Source organism: Mesoplodon densirostris, chromosome 15 (assembly GCF_025265405.1).
Source record: "Mesoplodon densirostris isolate mMesDen1 chromosome 15, mMesDen1 primary haplotype, whole genome shotgun sequence".
Classification (NCBI taxonomy): domain Eukaryota; kingdom Metazoa; phylum Chordata; class Mammalia; order Artiodactyla; family Ziphiidae; genus Mesoplodon; species Mesoplodon densirostris.
In genome coordinates this window covers 9951681-9972869 of record NC_082675.1, presented here as the reverse complement: position 1 = coordinate 9972869, position 21189 = coordinate 9951681, and the positions used below count along the sequence as shown (strand labels likewise).

General features: G+C 41.6%; 1 protein-coding gene across 2 annotated transcripts in view; it reads right to left on the bottom strand.

The window, feature by feature from the left end:
* Window positions 1-21189, bottom strand: part of CIT (citron rho-interacting serine/threonine kinase) — a 180971-nt gene that overhangs the window by 121128 nt on the left and 38654 nt on the right. For both annotated transcript variants that reach the window (XM_060119127.1, XM_060119128.1), the window contains exons 8-9: window positions 19192-19395; window positions 17590-17743 (exon numbers count right to left, since the gene is read on the bottom strand). In XM_060119127.1, the coding sequence (XP_059975110.1) occupies window positions 17590-17743; window positions 19192-19395 (358 nt within the window). The remainder of the gene's footprint in view (window positions 1-17589; window positions 17744-19191; window positions 19396-21189) is intronic.

Genomic DNA, 21189 nt, shown 5'->3' with positions numbered 1-21189 from the left:
CGGCGAAAATCTTCCAGAGATCTCCATCTCAACACCAGCACCCAGCTTCACTCAACGACCAGCAAGCTACAGTGCTGGACACCCTATGCCAAACAACTAGCAAGACAGGAACACAACGCCACCCATTAGCAGAGAGGCTGCCTCAAATCATAAAAAGTCCGCAAACACCCCAAAACACACCACCAGACGTGGACCTGCCCACCAGAAAGACAAGATCCAGCCTCATCCACCAGAACACAGGCAGTAGTCCCCTCCACCAAGAAGCCTACACGACCCACTAAACCAACCTTAGCCACTGGGGACAGACACCAAAAACAACGGGAACTACGAACCTGCAGCCTGCAAAAAGGAGACCCCAAACACAGTAACATAAGCAAAACGAGAAGACAGAAAAACACACAGCAGGAGAAGGAGCAAGATAAAAACCCACCAGACCTAACAAATGAAGAGGTAATAGGCAGTCTATCTGAAAAAGAATTCAGAATAATGATGGTAAAGATGATCCAAAATCTTGGAAATAGAATAGACAAAATGCAAGAAACAGTTAACAAGGACCTAGAAGAACTAAAGACGAATCAAGCATTGATTAAAAACACAATAAATGAAATAAAAAATACTCTAGATGGGATCAATAGCAGAATAACTGAGGCAGAAGAACGGATAAGTGAGGTGGAAGATAAAATAGTGGAAATAACTGCTGCACAGCAAAATAAAGAAAAAAGAATGAAAAGAACAGAGGACAGTCTCAGAGACCTCTGGGACAACATTAAACGCACCAACATTCGAATTATAGGGGTTCCAGAAGAAGAAGAGAAAAAGAAAGGGACTGAGAAAATATTTGAAGAGATTATAGTTGAAAACTTCCCTAATATGGGAAAGGAAATAGTTAATCAAGTCCAGGAGGCACAGAGAGTCCCATACAGAATGAATCCAAGGAGAAATACACCAAGACACATATTAATCAAACTGTCAAAAATTAAACACAAAGAAATCATATTAAAAGCAGCAAGGCAAAAACAACAAATAACACACAAGGGAATCCCCATCAGGATAACAGCTGATCTCTCAGCAGAAACTCTACAAGCCAGAAGGGAGTGGCAGGACATACTTAAAGTGATGAAGGAGAAAAACCTGCAACCAAGATTACTCTACCCAGCAAGGATCTCATTCAGATTTGATGGAGAAATTAAAACCTTTACAGACAAGCAAAAGCTGAGAGAGTTCAGCACCACCAAACCAGCTTTACAACAAATGCTAAAGGAACTTCTCTAGGCAAGAAACACAACAGAAGGAAAAGAACTACAATAACGAACCCAAAACAATTAAGAAAATGGGAATAGGAACATACATATCAATAATTACCTTAAATGTAAATGGACTAAATGCTCCCACCAAAAGACACAGACTGGCTGAATGGATACAAAAACAAGACCCATATATATGCTGTCTACAAGAGACCCACTTCAGACCTAGAGACACATACAGACTGAAAGTAAGGGGATGGAAAAAGATATTCCATGCAAATGGAAACCAAAAGAAAGCTGGAGTAGCAATTCTCATATCAGACAAAATAGACTTTAAAATAAAGACTACTAGAAGGACAAAGAAGGACACTACATAATGATCAAGGGATCAATCCAAGAAGAAGATATAACAATTGTAAATATTTATGCACCAAACATAGGAGCACCTCAATACATAAGGGAAATATTAACAGCCATAAAAGGAGAAATCGACAGTAACACAATCATAGTAGGGGACTTTAACACCCCACTTTCACCAATGGACAGGTCATCCAAAATGAAAATAAATAAGGAAACACAAGCTTTAAATGATACATTAAACAAGATGGACTTAATTGATATTTATAGGACATTCCATCCAAAAACAACAGAATACACATTTTTCTCAAGTGCTCATGGAACATTCTCCAGGATAGATCATATCTTGGGTCACAAATCAAGCCTTGGTAAATTTAAGAAAATTGAAATTGTACCAAGTATCTTTTCTGACCACAATGCTATGAGACTAGATATCAATTACAGGAAAAGAGCTGTAAAACATACAAACACATGGAGGCTAAACAATACACTACTTAATAACGAAGTGATCACTGAAGAAATCAAAGAGGAAATTAAAAAATACCTAGAAACAAATGACAATGGAGACACGACGACCCAAAACCTATGGGATGCAGCAAAAGCAGTTCTAAGAGGGAAGTTTATGGCAATACAATCCCATCTTAAGAAACAGGAAACATCTCGAATAAACAACCTAACCTTGCACCTAAAGCAATTAGAGAAAGAAGAACAAAAACATCCAAAAGTTAGCAGAAGGAAGAAATCATAAAAATCAGATCAGAAATAAATGAAAAAGAAATGAAGGAAACGATAGCAAAGATCAATAAAACTAAAAGCTGGTTCTTTGAGAAGATAAACAAAATTGATAAACCATTAGCCAGACTCATCAAGAAAAAAAGGGAGAAGACTCAAATCAATAGAATTAGAAATGAAAAAGGAGAAGTAACAACTGACACTGCAGAAATACAAAAGATCATGAGAGATTACTATAAGCAACTCTATGCCAATAAAATGGACAACCTGGAAGAAATGGACAAATTCTTAGAAATGCACAACCTGCCAAGACTGAATCAGGAAGAAATAGAAAATATGAACAGACCAATCACAAGCACTGAAATTGAAACTGTGATTAAAAATCTTCCAACAAACAAAAGCCCAGGACCAGATGGCTTCACAGGCGAATTCTATCAAGCATTTAGAGAAGAGCTAACACCTATCCTTCTCAAACTCTTCCAAAATATAGCAGAGGGAGGAACACTCCCAAACTCATTCTACGAGGCCACCATCACCTTGATACCAAAACCAGACAAGGATGTCACAAAGAAAGAAAACTACAGGCCAATATCACTGATGAACATAGATGCAAAAATCTTCAACAAAATACTAGCAAACAGAATCCAACAGCACATTAAAAGGATCATACACCATGATCAAGTGGGGTTTATTCCAGGAATGCAAGGATTCTTCAATATACGCAAATCAATCAATGTGATACACCATATTAACAAACTGAAGGAGAAAAACCATATGATCATCTCAATAGATGCAGAGAAAGCTTTTGACAAAATTCAACACCCATTTATGATAAAAACCCTGCAGAAAGTAGGCATAGAGGGAACTTTCCTCAACATAATAAAGGCCATATATGACAAACCCACAGCCAGCATCGTCCTCAATGGTGAAAAACTGAAACCATTTCCACTAAGATCAGGAACAAGACAAGGTTGCCCACTCTCACCACTCTTATTCAACATAGTTTTGGAAGTTTTAGCCACAGCAATCAGAGAAGAAAAGGAAATAAAAGGAATCCAAATGGGAAAAGAAGAAGTAAAGCTGTCACTGTTTGCAGATGACATGATACTATACATAGAGAATCCTAAAGATGCTACCAGAAAACTGCTAGAGCTAATCAATGAATTTGGTAAAGTTGCAGGATACAAAATTAATGCACAGAAATCTCTGGCATTCCTATATACTAATGATGAAAAATCTGAAAGTGAAATCAAGGAAACACTCCCATTTACCATTGCAACAAAAAGAATAAAATATCTAGGAATAAACCTACCTAAGGAGACAAAAGACCTGTATGCAGAAAATTATAAGACACTGATGAAAGAAATTAAAGATGATACAAATAGATGGAGAGATGTACCATGTTCTTGGATTGGAAGAATCAACATTGTGAAAATGACTATACTACCCAAAGCAATCTACAGATTCAATGCAATCCCTATCAAACTACCAATGGCATTTTTCACAGAACTAGAACAAAAAATTTCACAATTTGTATGGAAACACAAAAGACCCCGAATAGCCAAAGCAATCTTGAGAACGAAAAACGGAGCTGGAGGAATCAGGCTCCCTGACTTCAGACTATACTACAAAGCTACAGTAATCAAGACAGTATGGTACTGGCACAAAAACAGAAAGATAGATCAATGGAACAGGATAGAAAGCCCAGAGATAAACCCACGGACATATGGTCACCTTATCTTTGATAAAGGAGGCAGGAATGTACAGTGGAGAAAGGACAGTCTCTTCAATAAGTGGTGCTGGGAAAACTGGACAGGGACATGTAAAAGTATGAGATTAGATCACTCCCTAACACCATACACAAAAATTAGCTCAAAATGGATTAAAGACCTAAATGTAAGGCCAGACACTATCAAACTCCTAGAGGAAAACATAGGCAGAACACTCTATGACATAAATCACAGCAAGATCCTTTTTGACCCACCTCCTAGAGAAATGGAAATAAAGACAAAAATAAACACATGGGACCTAATGAAACTTCAAAGCTTTTGCACAGCAAAGGAAACCATAAACAAGACCAAAAGACAACCCTCAGAATGGGAGAAAATATTTGCAAATGAAGCAACTGACAAAGGATTAATCTCCAAAATTTATAAGCAGCTCATGCAGCTCAATAGCAAAAAAACAAACAACCCAATCCAAAAATGGGCAGAAGACCTAAATAGACATTTCTCCGCAGAAGATATACAGACAGCCAACAAACACATGAAAGGATGCTCAACATCTTTACTCATTAGAGAAATGCAAATCAAAACTACAATGAGATATCATCTCACACCAGTCAGAATGGCCATCATCAAAAAATCTAGAAACAATAAATGCTGGAGAGGGTGTGGAAAAAAGGGAACACTCTTGCACTGCTGGTGGGAATGTGAATTGGTACAGCCACTATGGAGAACGGTATGGAGGTTCCTTAAAAAACTACAAATAGAACTACCATATGACCCAGCAATCCCACTACTGGGCATATACCCTGAGAAAACCATAATTCAAAAAGAGACATGTACCAAAATGTTCATAGCAGCCCTATTTACAATAGCCCGGAGATGGAAACAACCTAAGTGTCCATCATCGGATGAATGGATAAAGAAGATGTGGCACATATATACAATGGAATATTACTCAGCCATAAAAAGAAATGAAATTGAGCTATTTGTAATGAGGTGGATGGACCTAGAGTCTGTCATACAGAGTGAAGTAAGTCAGAAAGAGAAAGACAAATACTGTATGCTGACACATATATATGGAATTTAAGAAAAAAATGTCATCAAGAACATAGGGGTAAGACAGGAATAAAGACACAGACCTACTAGAGCATGGACTTGAGGATATGGGGAGGGGGAAGGGTAAGCTGTGACAAAGTGAAAGAGCGGCATGGACATATATACACTACCAAACGTAAGGTAGATAGCTAGTGGGAAGCAGCCGCATAGCACAGGGAGATCAGCTCGGTTCTTTGTGACCGCCTGGAGGGGTGGGATAGGGAGGGTGGGAGGGAGACGCAAAAGGGAGGGGATATGGGAACATATGTATATGTATAACTGATTAAATTTGTAAAATTAAAAAATAAATAAATAAATTAAAAAAAAAAAAAAAAAAAAAACTACAGGGAGAGGGAGTTCCCTGGTGGTCCAGTGGTTAGGACTCTGTGCTTTCACTCCATGCTTTTCCCAAATGAAGGACCAGGTTTGATCCCTGGTTGGGGAGCCAAGGTCCCGCAAGCCATGCAATGCAGCCAAAAAAATTTAAAAATTAAAAAAATATATAAGTACAGTGAGAGAAGGCAGATCAGTCATTACCTGAGGTGACAGTGGGGGGAGGGTGGTAGGGAAGGGTTACAAAGGGGCACGAAGAAACTTTAGGCAGTGACGGATGTTCATTATCCTGAGTGTGGTGATTTTTTCACAGGTATATACATATGTCAAAATTTAAACTGTGCACCTGAAATACATGTGCTTATTGTCGACCTATTATTTCTCAATAAAGCTGCTTCCAACCATTGGGACGGGAGAATATTTTGTCCCCAATCGTTTCCTGGTCTAAGGAGCTTCCACTCAGGCTCCTTCACCCCATGAATGAACACATCTAGTCTCAGCCCTTGACTCACTCCTCACCTAGGGAAGGAGGAATTCATCTGACTCAGCAGAGCTGGGCATTTATCAGGCTGTTGTACCGGAGACAGGGTTACCATGCCTCAAAAGCAAGAAGCGGGCTCAACGCTTCCTAGGTTACTGCCTACACCCAGGCCTGGCGGGCACTCGGCCATCGGACGGCTCTTGTCCTCCTTAACCACCAGGCCCACTGGGGCGAGGCTTCCCTGTCCATGACAGAAGGCCCACCACGCTCCTCTGGTAGGGCGTAAATTTACCAGAGACCCGCATCAAAGGCTTTTGAGCGCCCCCCTTGCCAAGAGTAAAGTGGCTATTTTGGTCCCTGTGTGGCTATCAGTTCTTTCTGTGTGTCCATTGTTAGTCAGAATTTTGAAGGCTAGGAATGGTGGGTCTTGGTCCCCGAACTGCTGATGCTGTGGTTGAATGTTATCCTTTTCTTTCCATCCCCAGGGACCAACAGAGTCGGGCACTCTTTTCTAAAGTGAAGACACTGAAATTTGTTCCCAAATCCTCAGTGGTCACGAGCCACCTGGACCTCCCACGGTTCGTCGTCCAGCTCTGATCTCTCCTGACTCCTGCCAGCCTCCCTCTTTAGTTCTGCCCTCGGAAAACGAGCGTAAATGCAATCACCGCACTTCACAGAATTGACTGGAAAGCTGGCTGCTGAATAGAGTCCCAGATGTTTAATATAATGTTGAATCTTTAGCCAAATCATTTCCATGTTTCCTGGAAAACCTTCCGAGCAAGTGAGAATTGAAGGATTGAGGACTGCAATTTACGGGCTCTCTAACAAACCTATTCCTCATTTCCCATCTTCTCCCAGGAAAGGCATGAATTTGCCTCATTTAGAAATGATTTTCTGAAATGGGATTTAGCACTGCAGCACTGGCTTACACTAAGAGGCACCATAAGAAGCGGTCATAGGGAAATCCCCAGGGCACGTATTAGAGGGGTGTGCTCCACCACGTCACAAGGGGTCTCATTTTGGGGAACCCCATGTTGAAATTCCTCAGGGTTCAGTACCAGAAAATTGAGTCTTTTCTGAGCACACCATTCTGGATTTTTTTCTCATGGGACTGAAGCTCTTACAACTGTTCATATTCTCCTTTTTGCTTTGGCCACTAGGAGGATGAGGATCCCAAATCCGTCCCCGTCTACCAATGTAACAGGAATTTGTTTGTTTTTACCGTTAACCCTGACTCTATTTCCTTACCCTGACACTCCCTTCACCCAGATTTCTCCATTTATTTATTTTTCTCATTTTAGTATTGCAATTATCTCTAAAGTAAGCCATCTCAATTTATCTTGGAATAAAGTGGAATATTACATATTTTTAACCTCTCTGGAGGTAGCTTCTAAATTCAGACTAGAGGGGGAGATCCTAGAATCCTAATCCATATGCATTTAGCTTTTTTTTTTTTTGGCCCCAATGTGTGGCTTGCAGGATCTTAGTTCCATGACCAGGGATTGAACCCGGAGCCCCGGAAATGAAAGTGCCAAGTCCTAACCACTGGACCACCAGGAAATTCCCTGCTTTTAGCTCTTTTTAGCCTATTTTCTCTTATCAATAACTTACTCTATAAAATATTTTTTTTTAAAAAGCAGAACAATCCCCAAGAAACATACAAGTATTTCCCTGTATATCTCTTAGCCTGTAAGAACTACTGACCGCGTCCCCATTATTCCTTTTTTATGTTTTAGCAGGTGGTGCCCACATGCTCCTGGTCCAGTAAATTGAGTTTCTGCCATCACTATACCATCCTCTTGCCCTCTGCCCTCCTCTCCCTCATGCTGATCCCCCAAACACCCCCAGTTCCCCTTCCTCATTTCCTCCAGCCCCTGAAGTGACTGGGTGGGTGTCGCACAGGGAGATACATTTAAAGGCCAACCCAGGCTAACAGAGAAGTACATCTGCTGTCCTCCTCCAACTAGCTTGGAAATCAAAACATGGCCAGAAACCTGCTCAACTGCTAGGAACCCCAAAACCAGCAGACCTTTAAAAGGCTCAAAACCAACACACATACACACACAATATACAAGTCACTGAGATAATGCTATTCTAAAAGCAGAACACCAAAAGAAATAAATGAAATGTGCTTGTCAAAACCATAAGGGGTTTTCATTTGAGAAGAGAGAACCACTCATCAGAACTCAACGTCAGGATGGCCAATTCAAAGCATAAACATGTTGGGATTGTACAAAGACTTCTCCTTCATTTATTTCAATGATGCAGGAAAACAGCCTGACAATAAAAACTCCGGAATTCTTAGGAGGCAGTATAACAATGCCGTTGAGTACAGATTATACTGGTGTTTATATTAGCATACAGAATGTCTTGGAAAGTTACACAAGAAATTGACAATAATGGTTCACTTTAGGGAGAGGCACTGGGCGTGCGGTGGGAAGGAGACAATTTTTCACTATTTAACCTTCTGTGTTGCTTGAATTTTTTTTTTATCATGGACTGTACTGCTTTTTCAAATAAATTTTAAAAAAGCAAAGTGAACTTGGGAATTCCCTAGCGGTCCAGTGGTTAGGACGTTCTCACTGCCAAGGGCCTGGGTTCAATCCCTGGTCAGGGAACTAAGATCCCACTAGCTGCACGGCACAGCCCAAAAAAAAGCAAAGTGAATTTGGAGTCAGGGAGACCTGAGGTAGACTCCTACCACTGCCAACTACTGGTTCAACTACTGGCCCTTTGCCAGTGGTTTCATCTCTTTAGGCCTCAGTATCCTCATCTGTACTATGGGCCCGAATACAGTGTCTGCCTCATAGAGGTTTTAGGAGGAGTAAATAGGACAATAATATGCATAGTGTGCTTTGCAGGGCCCCTAGGCACATAGTAGGTACTCAGTAAAGGGCACGGCAATATAATACACACCTAAAAAGTGATAATGGGGCCTCCCTGGTGGCGCAGTGGTTGAGAGTCCGCCTGCCGATGCAGGGGACACGGGTTCGTGCCCCGATCCCGGAGGATCCCACATGCCGCGGAGCGGCTGGGCCCGCGAGCCATGGCCGCGGGGCCTGCGTGTCCGGAGCCTGTGCTCCGCAACGGGAGAGGCCACAGCAGTGAGAGGCCCGCGTACAGCAAAAAAAAAAAAAAACAAACAAACAAACAAAAAAAAAAAAGTGATAATGAAGGAAATGTAATCCATCATTAATTGAAAGTAAATATGGTTATACCGATTATCTTGTAATAACCTATGATAGAATATAATCTGCAAAAATACTGAATCACTATGCTGTACACCTGAAACCAACACAACATTGCAAACCAAAATATACTTCAATTAAAAAGAAAAAAAGTAAATATGGGACAAGAGTAATGGTGGGGGCAGGGGGTAGAAGGCATACAAATGCCTTTTATACAACCACCTATTTGCTGTCAGCAGGAAGAGATTAAGTTAAACCACCATCTTGAAAGATATGAAGGACGTACAGTCCATCTGAAAGAAAAGCTTTAAATTTGTCAAAAACAGAGCCTAAAATCCAGCATTTCCAAGCAGTTCCATCCACCCGGGGAAGTCCTTAGCCAAAAAGCGGTCTCCCCTTACCCTGAGCCCCGTGGAAAAAATAAGGAGAACCCAGCCAAGATGAGCAAGAAACTCTTAGGCTGACAGATCTCGTTTTCTCCTTTTGCGGGGCTTCACAAATGCTACACACAGGAATTTTATTCCTAGAGATCTTACTGAAGTGCAGCTTCTGACTCAGCAGGTCTGGGGTGGAGGGGAGCCTGAGTCTCTGCATCTCTAACAAGCTCCCAGGTGATATCGGTGATGCTGATGCCACTGGTCCATGGACCACACTCAGTGAAGCAGGGTCCCCCTGACCCCAGATTACGGTTCCACTGCTGGTTAGCAATGGCAGTCTTGAGTGATTCTGATTACTGTGATATTCTCTCTCCTGGTAACTATCTGACCAATTCTTCTAAAACAATGGTTCTCAACTAGGAGCAGCTGTACCCCCCAAGAGACACTGGGCAAATGTCTGGAGACATTTTGGGTTGTCACAGGGAGCAGAGTGCTACTGGCATCTGTGGGTGCTGCTAAACATCCTGCAATTCACAGAACAGTCCCTGAACAAATAATTACCTGGTCCTCAATGTCAACAGTGTCGAGGCTGAGAAACTACATAACCTAGAATAAACAGAAAACATGAATCAAGTCCTCTCAATTCACCTTGAGACTATAAATCACAATTTTAGAAGTGAGGACTTCCCTGTGGCACAGTGGTTAAGTGTCCTCCAGCCAATGCAGGGGACACGAGTTCGAGCCCTAGTCCGGGAAGATCCCACATGCCACAGAGCAACAAAGCCCCTGCACCACATCTACTGAGCCTGCGCTCTAGAGCCCATGCACCACAACTACTGAGCCTGTGTGCCACAACTACTGAAGCCCACACACCTAGAGCCCGTGCTTCACAAGAGAAGCCACCGCAATGAGAAGCACGTGCACCACAACAAAGAGTAGTCCCCACTCGCAGCAACTAGAGAAAGCCCGCGCGCAGCAACGAAGACCCAATGCAGCCAAAAATAAATAAATAAAATATAAATAAATAAATAAATAAAACAGCTTTATAAAAAAAAAGTTTTTAGAAGAGAGTCATCGATTCAACATGGTCCTTTCCCAGGCTAGCTCTGAGGCATGGGGAGGGTAATAGATTAGAAGAAAGAAGGGGATGCTGTATATGGGGAAGGGGTCACTGGGTCACAGGCTACATTTTGTTTAAGATCAAGCATATGTGGTTCAGTAAGCCAGTGGGTGACCTACTAAGCATTCAACTTTCTACTTTTTTGGTTTTTTGGTCACACCACACAGCTTGCAGGATCTTAGTTCCCCAACCAGTGATTGAACCTGGGTCCACGGCACTGAAAGTACAGAGTCCTAACCACTGGACCACCAGGGAATTCCCAAACTTCCTACCACTATGTGGTATGGAAATTTAAACGGGACTACAGGGGCTTCCCAGGGGGCGCAGTGGTTGAGAGTCCGCCTGCCGATGCAGGGGACATGGGTTCGTGCCCCGGTCTGGGAAGATCCCACATGCCACAGAGCGGCTGGGCCCGTAAGCCATGGCCGCTGAGCCTGCGTGTCCGGAGCCTGTGCTCCGCAACGGGAGAGGCCACAACAGTGAGAGGCCTGCGTACCACCAAAAAAAAAAAAAAAAAAAAAAAAAAAAAAAAAACAGGACTACGCTCTATTTAAGCAAGGGACCTATAACTTAGACTGTAAGTTCCCTGAAAGCAGAGGTGTATCCAAGTTTATTCATCAATAGAGCTACAGCACCTAACATAACACATAGCACTTAGCACTTAGCATGTAGCACTCAGATATCATGATGAATCTTGTAGATGCAAAATTGCTACAAATTCCAAATGTGCTTGAACAGACACAGAGACTAAAGAGCGGTTTATTATTTGTCATCAACACAAACATCATTAATAACAATTATTTACGCTAAGGCATGTACGGTATTGCTCTAAGAGCATGGGCTCTAGAACCACCCAGACCTCAACCCAAATCTAGACCCTCTCTCTCACTTGCTATATGACCTGGGACAAGTTATCACAGTGTACATATCTGTAGAATGGGTACAATAATCCTTACCTCTGAATTGTTTTGAAGTAACGTAGCATAATATACTTAAATACCTGGTAGTTGTCACAGAACAGTTGCTACTTAACCAGTGTTTCCTATCAGACTGAAGGACTGAAATAAAACACCCAGTGAGTCTCACGGTGCTGATTTCTACACGCAACAATAAGTGAGAATTTCACCCGAGGCTAGGAAGCCATAGAATCCCTTTCCTTTAAACCAAAGGCCATCATCCCTCAGGTTTATAGAGCAATCACAGGGTTGTGCATCTCCGGTTTCACTACAGCCATTCGGGGGCCAGGTAGTGAATAATGATCAATGACAAAGGAACCTCTTCAGCAGGGGAAAATCTCAGGGCAGATCAGCACATGACCACCACTGAGTCACCACCAGATGGAAATAAAACATACTCTCTGTAACAAATGCTAAGGACCTGGAAACTCAAGAGTAATTTTGCAAGAACTGTGCCTTTCTGAGAAGAGTGAAAGGAAGATGATTCAAGAGAAGAAGGCCGAGTCATAAGCAACAGACAAAACAAGTTCTCTAGAGCATTAGCCACAGATGCTCTAGGAAACAATCTACAATCAACACTCCCATTAAGCGTTTCTCACTGTCAAGACGTGGCTGGTTTGGATGAAAGGTGCAAGCGTGCTGGTTCCGTTGACATCACTATGCCTCTGGGGGAAGACATTTAAAAAGATGTGAGTAGAAGGGCACACCTGACAGTAAAACTCTCCCATTGACACAAGCAGGTGCATGATGCCAGGAAAGGTAGGCACAACACCAAAGGCACGAAAGAGGGGGTCTGATTGGCTTCAAGTTTCCAGAAGCCCAGAAAATCAGGCGGGGGGGTACAATCAGACTCCTGCCCAATACCTGAAACATCACTGGAATTGCACAGCTCAGGGCAGCTAGTATATTTAAGAGGCCCCCTACTAAAACTTGGAAAGCAGCCTTGAAATAATAGTAATAAGTAGCTAAAAACTCAACTTTACATCTGATCACATGAGGCTGGGAATGAAACATCAGGGTAATAGGTGCACGGTAACCCATGAGAGTGACAGTAACTCATCAGAGAGCTCCTGACTTGCTGGGAGAATAACCATTCCTGAACTAGGTCAGATTCCTGATTCACGTGGTGTTGCCCACAGCCACTCCAAGGGGCTGGACCCAAGAAGGTGCAGATGCTCCATCTGACCTCAGGGGTCAAAGCCAAGGCATGTCCTAGTTTCTCCCAGTAGCCACTCCCAATTCTGTCACTCATGAACCTGCCCAGACCCTTCTTAAATTGCATTTATATATCCTGCCAGGACCACCTCTTGAGATAATGAGTTTTAGAAGATTATTACCTGCTGTGTTAAGCACTACTTCCTTTCATTGGTTACAACAAGAAAAAGAAGAATTAGGGGTGAAATAGCAGAAAGGCTAATGTTGCTTTCATCAAGGGACAATCTCGTGTGTGGAAAGTGGAAATATTCAACAGCCTGGAACCACAAGGCATTGGAGCAGCAACTAGGAACTCGGGAAACCTAATGACTTCAAGTGCTTTGGTTGATGAGAGTCACTCAATGTGTGTCTATGAGAAACAGGACTAAACAAAGGCATAATTTCTGTTAGAGTTACCTAGTAGAAAATAGCTCAAATGGCATGGAGTCCAGTAACGTTTTCAATCACAAACCCTGAGTTGATTGCAAATACACAAGGATCAGAGGTTGGTGAAAAGCAGTAAAATCTGCTAGGAGACACTGAAAATTAATACCATAGCACTCCGTGCAGTCAGGGATGCCATGGAACCGCCAGGAAAAGGCCCTACCAATCCTCAGTGGGCATGGAGATCCCACCCACTGGCTGAGCTACACTAAGCACCTCAGCCATGGTAAGTCATATCAACTGCAAACATTCTAATTGCAATATGGTACCCTGGGTTGATTCCTGGAACAGAAAAGGGACATATGTGGGGAAACTGGAATAAAGTCGAAGTTTAATTAATAGTTATGTACTAATGCTAATCCTATTTTGACAAATGTGGTATTGTTATGTAGGATGCTAACATTAAGAGAAACTGGAGAAGGGTATGTGGGAACTCTCTGCACTATCTTTGCAACTTTTCTATAAATCTGATATTATTCCAAAGTAAAATGTTTATTTAAATTGCAAGAAATTGGGAGTTCCCTAATGGTTCAGTGGTTAGGACTCAGCGCTTTCACTACCGGGGGCCTAGGTTCAACCCCTGGTCAGGGAACTAAGATCCTACAAGCTGCACAATGCGGCCAAGAAATAAAAATTAAAATAATCAATTAATTAATCTTAAAAAGAAAATAAATTACAAGAAATTTTCTTTAAGGCAAACATATTTCATGACTCTTCTGAACCACTATATTGGGACTTATATTTTAAAAACCGTCAAGAGGGACTTCCCTGGTGGCGCAGTGGTTAAGAAGCCGCCTGCCAATGCAGGGGACATGGGTATGAGCCCTGGTCCGGGAAGATCCCACATGCTGCGGAGCAACTAAGCCAGTGTGCCACAACTACTGAGCCTGCACTCTAGAGCCCATGAGCCACAACTACTGAGCCCACATGCCACAACTACTGAAGCCCACACGCCTACAGCCTGTGCTCCACAACGAGAGAAGACACCACAATGAGAAGCCTGCGCACCACAACAAAGAGTAGCCCCCACTCGCCGCAACTAGAGAAAGCCCGCGTGCAGCAACGAAGACCCAACACAGCCAAAAGTAAATAAATAAAATAAATAAATGTTTTTTAAAAAAAAAACAAGAGTTTCTGTTAGAGTTTTAGAATCAGGATTCAAGGCAAAAGACATGAAAAGACATTTTTCTAAAGAAGACATACAAATGACCAACAGGTATATGAAAAGGTGGTCAACATCACTAATCATCAGGGAAATGCAAATCAGAACCACAATGAGATACCACCTCATACCTGTTAGGATAGCTGTCATCAAAAAGATAAGAGATAGGGGCTTCCCTGGTGGCGCAGTGGTTGAGAGTCTGCCTGCCGATGCAGGGGACATGGGTTTGTGCCCCAGTCCAGGAAGATCCCACATGCCGCGGAGCGGCTGGGCCCGTGAGCCATGGCCGCTGAGCCTGCGCGTCCAGAGCCTGTGCTCCGCAACGGGAGAGGCCACAGCAGTGAGAGGCCCGCGTACCGCAAAAAAAAAAAAAAAAAAAAAGAAAAAAAGATAATAGATAATCACTATTGGCGAGGATGTAGAGAAAAGGGACTCCTTGTGCACTGCTGGTAGGAATATAAATTGGTGCAGCCACTATGGAAACAGTATAGAGGTTGCTCAGAAAACTAAAAATAGAACTAGCATGTGATCCAGGAATCCCTCTTCTGGGTATACACCCAAAGAAAATGAAATCAGTACCTCAAAGAGCTATCTGTGCTCTCACGTTCATGACAGCATTATTCACAGTAGCCAAGATATGGAAACAACCTAAGTGTCCATCAGTGGACGAATGGATATTTACATATGTGTGGTGGAATATTACTCAGCCTTAAAAAAAGAAGGAAATCCTGCCATTTGCAACAATATGGATGAACCTGGAGGTCATGGTGCAAAGGGCAATATGACAGGCACAGAAAGAAAAAAACTACATGATCTCACTCATATGTGGAATCTAAAAAAGTCGAATACATAGCAGCACAGAGTAGAAAGATGGTTACTAGGGGTGGGGAGGTGGGGGAAATGGGGAGATTCTGGTCAAGGGGTCCAAAGTTGGAGTGATGTAGGATGAACAAGTCCTAGAGATCTAATATACAGTGTGATAACTACACTTAATAATACTGTAATGAATACTGAAAATTTGTTAAGAGATCAGATTTCAGGTGCTCTCATAAAAGAAAGAAAGAAAGAAAAAAAGAAAGGGAGGGAGGGAAAGAGAGAGAGAGAGAAGGAGGGAGGGAAAGACAGAGAGAAAGAAGGAGGGAGGGAGGGAGGAAGGGAGGGAGGGAGGAAACTATGTTAATTAGCTTCACTGTAGTAATCATTCCACCATGTATATGTATGTGTATCAAATCACTATGCTGTGCACCTTAAATATATACAATTTTTATTTAAAAAAATAAATTTAAAAAAAGAATCAGAATTCAGCTGGGTGAGAATTCCCTCATATGAACTGGGTGTGGGAGGGGGAGAAACATGTGTTAAAGATAAGGAAAAACTAAGTGGCTATTTATCAGGATACGGAAACATTAAGTAGGACCACAGGAGACGTGGTGAGTCAAGTGTGGAGGCAACAAGTGTGAAGATGACCAAGACTGCAGTGACCCATCCCAGAGTCATCTCATCCCAGTGATAACCATGACCTTCCACAAGACGGGCCTCATGATGGACAGCAGGGGCCACGCTCTACGCCAACACATATCTTCCCTGGGCACTACGTATTATAATTTACAGAACAGTACTTACCCTCGTAAGCCCAACAAGCCTAAAACCAATAAACAGCCTGAGAGGAAAAGACTAGAACGAAATCTGAGAATTCTGACATGATACCAAACATCATCAAGGTTTACCAAAATACAGAATAAAGTTACCTGTGTGATTAATCACCGTTCACTGACTTACTAGAGTGAAGATACATTATTAGACACCATCGGCAAGGGCAGGCATAAAAAAATGAACTTTCTTATTCAAGAAGATTACAGAGATAAGGTAAGGCCAGAAAAGATTAACTATCTGAGCAGCATCAAAAAGAAACTGTTTCAAATCTTTCCAAAAGAAAAAAAGGAAGAGCACACTGAAAACATATTGCTGTGGGAACTTCGGAATTCCCTGACAGTCCTGTGGGCCTGTAAGACTTGGTGCTTTCACTGCTGAGGGTTCAGGTTCAATCCCTGGTCAGGATATAACAAATATCCCACAAGCCACTCGGCGCAGCCAGAAAAAACAGAAAACATATTGCTGATTAAAAGCTCTAAACCTTGGAGATCTGGGGGTTGGTGCCTAAAGATTTGAAAAATACAGTGATGTTGCTCCCGGAAGAAAAAAAAAATGCCAAGAGCGATTTATGGAAATACGGCCTACTTAATTAAATATTTTGGCAGGGGGTCAGAGAAACCATCAAAATGGCTTTCAACTGGACAATACTGGCTGTTAACCCAACTCATACATTCCAACTGAAGGTACAAGAGGTTATAATTACAATACGGCTCCAACTAGAAGCCTGGTTTTGACACCTAGAAATGGATTCCATTTCCCTATCAGGAGGGATATCACTAAAAATCAAACACTCAACCAGGCCAACTGCTTTCCTACAGACCTTAATCTACGCTAATCACTGGGTCAGGTCATTAGATCACATTCAATCAACAACACATCCAAGAAAAAAAAAGGTTGAAAAAAAAATCACCAATTTGTAAAACACCAAGCATTTTGGATTTGTTGATAATAAATCAGGTCTTTGTTTTTAATGAATTTAGTCTGCACTAATTGATAACAAAGCGATGTATGAATGAATCCACTGTGCATGTGCATTATAGGTTTTACATGCTTGTGAGCAAAGACAAATACTTTAGAGGGAAACAAACGAACACAGCAAGGTATTCATGGCTTTGGGCAGGCTTGGCCAGTTAGCAGAGCAACCCTGGCACTTTGCCTAATCTGAGTCTTTTTCCTAATCTTGTGAATGAAATAGTTAGGTCCACTCTTCTTCTGGGAAGAAATTCTGTCAAACCAAGTGACAACCTTCAATCTCTATCAATCTGTACCTCTAATGTACTGAGGGGTAATATTCCAAAGGCCACATAAACACAGAGTTTGATAAGTGACCCAGTTCTGTGCCAACAATGTTAAAGAAGACTTATTACTAAAGACAGCTACATCACTACCCTTTTCTACTCCTATAGATAATTAAAACCCTTACTCATATAATTTATACCAGCTTCTGTGGGCCAGAGTAATTTCAGACCATTCTTAAGCATTTCTTAATCCCAACACTGAAATTGAAGGAACACGACTCTACTTACAGTTTCGAATGTTACTCCAGTCGATTTTAGAGAAGAAAGGATGACAGCAGAGGCCTTCAAACTTCAGTCTCTCTTTCTGGCCACACAACAAACTTTGGATCAGATCAAGTAATTCACTGCTAACTTTGGGATCATCTGGAAACTTCAAAAACCGCTATTTCAAAAAATAATAATTATTATTATTCCCTTAGCAAATTCAGCTTCTCATGTCTCCAAGTTAAAAAAGTAATTCTCGTATATGCAAGTTTCTTTCTTTCTTTCTTTAAGAAGGAAGTTTTATGCCCTCTTAACTTGGGACCAAAGGCATGTTCCCAAAATAAACAGCCTGTTCATATCAATAGGCCTAGCTCCCTTGCAAGGGTTCAATACCCTTCATAACTTGATCCCTGTACCCTCTCCCATCTCATCTAGCTACACTCCCCACCTCGCTGTTTGCCATCCAACAATAATGAGCTATTTAAAGCTGTCTGAACAAATCACTCTGTCCTCTCTGCCCAGAAGGCCCTCCCCAACCTCAGCCCCTCTTCCCTGCCTACCTCCCGGCCTCCCTCTCCCACCCTATCACTCACTCCCTCCTGCGTGCTCCCCGTGTTCTGCTTTTGCACACACACGGTGTATTTTGATTCCTGTGTGATGATGGAGAAAGAAGGCTGAGAGGGCCTTTCTCCTTCTTGCTCATCACTTCAAACCTGGTACCTAACACCTAACAGTGCCTAGTGCAATTCACTCGTTACTGAATGAATGGATGGAAATGAAGGAAACAAATGAGCCCCAGGCATCATCTCAGGGGAAACTTTAACTCAGGAGTAGACTCGGGAATAACAAATAATGTATGTATGTATTAAGCATACAAAAAGTGTACTATACATAGAAAAATATGCATTAAGCATCCCAGGAAGAAATTGGATGATATATAAAAACCTGTGAAATACATTCTTTTTCCTTTTGGTTGAAACTAAAACATAGATATTCATCATCTCCTTAAGAAATGAGCTTACTATAGTGACAAATACAGTTATTAGAAAATAGGTTTAATTCTACTTTATGTATCTATTACTGTATTTCTAATCCATGTCTTTGACTTTTACTACCATATTTGACAGCCAGCAGTACTAAGAAGCAGTATAGCATATAAGAACATGGATTTCAAAGCCAGACTCCCTGTGCTATTTTGGGCAAGTTTCTTAACCACTCTGTGCTTTGGCTTCCTCATCTGTAAAATGAAAATAATAATGTCATCTACCTCACAGGATTGTTTGAGGATTAGCCAAGTTAATGAACTATATTTCACAAATTTTAAGACTCCCATTTTATTCACATTTGACAACACTGAAATCAATGAAATATCCTAGATTAATGGGCAGCAGTTTTTCTTTTTTAATGGTACATAAAATGATGGCATAAGCTTACAATTACTGGCAGCTGAGAGTCAATATAATACAATTAATAAAGCATTTAGAATTGCTTTTGGCGTAAAGTGCTATTTAAAGTAGTTGTTGTTGTTATTATCCAGAACTGCTGGTTTACATTATAAACTTTCATCCCCACAATTTTAGACGACTTTTCTCAATATTACTTCAAAATCTAATAATGGCTCTTTACCTGGAAATTCATGATGTTATTGAAGGTTCTGGCTGAGGTTCCCTCAGTGAATGGGGACCTTCCATAAACCATCTCATAAGCGATAACTCCCACCGACCACCAATCACAGTCTAGGCCATAGGCACCTTTTCCGTCCCCATTCATGACGGTCAGCACTTCAGGGGCCATGTAATCTAGGGTCCCAACTGGGAGTTTGGCATTCACCTGGAAACCCATAAATAAAATGAACACAGCAAATTTTCAATTATCCTCAAATGGATTGCCAACAGACGCAATTCAGACATAAGCTGATTTGCCACTGATTATTATTCTCCCAGGCACTTGAACTTTCTGTCAAGTGGCACAGCATCAGGAAAAGCAAATGATTCACTAACTTTAAAAAAAAAAAAAAAAAGCACATAATATAATCCAAAGGCAAAGGGCCCAGGGTTGTTGATGATATATATGTTTAGTTACACAAACGAGAGTTGGGTATATACCTGCAAAGGAAGATGTCGTTCCTGATACATCTTACTGATATGACAGAACTTCTCTTACTTATGAAAACAGTAAAACGATAACATGTAAAGATGAATCTAAAAGATCTTCTCATTACTGAAAAACTGGCAGCTAGCTGGCAACACAATACTGCAAGCATGTGTTATATCTCAAGTTTAAATATTTGGAATCAACATTCCTATTCAGCCCACCCGCAGGGCAAGACATGATAAATACTTTCCACCAGAGGTCAAATGTTAATGAGTTCATTTTCCTCACCCCCAACTCCCGTTTCTGTGGTTCCCTCCCCACTGTTCAGAGACACAGAGCCCTCCAATCCTATGGTACCGAAGCACCTGACTTTGACAAAGAAATATCAGGACAATGTAGGAGGTCTTTTTATAAAGCTAATATATTCCACTTAAAGAACTGTCCTTATTTCTGAGAATTTGTCCTTCTGACTGGTTTAGTGTTTAAACATACTTTGTTTCTCGAAATGACGCAGATGAAAAGGGTATGTTTTCTGCCCCTCACCCCGACTCCTTCCTAGGCAACCTAGTAAGCTGGCAAATTTTTGGTCTTCAAAATTGTCTTGAAGTTTTACTGAATCATGAAATTTGAAGTCTAAGGATCACCTCTCTAACCTTATTCCCCATCAAAACAGAGAGGGCCTGTTAGTCACATATTGGGTTGACCAGTTGTCCAATAACCCTACATCTAAAACGGGTTCTCTCACAGCAGCAGCTACATGGTGCAGAAGAACTCTCGCCCTATTAAAGGGTGTTAATTGCCCCTGAGTGAGCTGAGAGATTTTATAGGTATGGCCACATACCTTTAAGGCTGGGCTTTATATCAAGAAAGTCAACTTGCTTTGCTTTGCTTTGATTTGAATGGAGATTGAGAGGAAAGTCAATGTTTAGAGAAGATGCTAAGAGGTCTCCTTTCTCCAGTGATGAAGACCGAAGCTCTTCCAGCCCTAAACTTTAATCTGGTCTGTTCCTCTGCCTCAAAGACCCACTGTTATAGGAAACAAACTCGTTGTCCCTACTCCCTCTCTTTTCACCCCTTCCCTCAGGCCCATCACAGGCTTTTTTCAAACCCTAAACCCAGAAAGCAGTGCAATACTGTTATTCTTGACACCAGTCAGCCATCACTTTGAGCAATAAGGCTTCCACTGCAAACACATGCCTGGGAAAGTTAGATGGTCACGCCACCCAAGAAACCCACAGGCCTGTGCTGAGGGACTAAAGTGAGAAGAAAGAAGAAAATATCTGGTCTAAGACAGGACACCCTAAGCTTGAGGAACTGAGTGTAGCTTAGGTCAAGGGGAGGCCTTGATGTTGGGAAGCCTGAGCCAAGACTTCTATCTTTTACTGTGTGTGTGTTATTGAGCTCAGCACAGAACTGAGATTAATTACAAGATTTTGGGGGGGAAAAATCCTGAATGCTGACAACTAGAAATAAGTATCTTTTTTTTAAAATTGGGGTATCGTTGTTTTACAATATCTTTAAAATATCAAA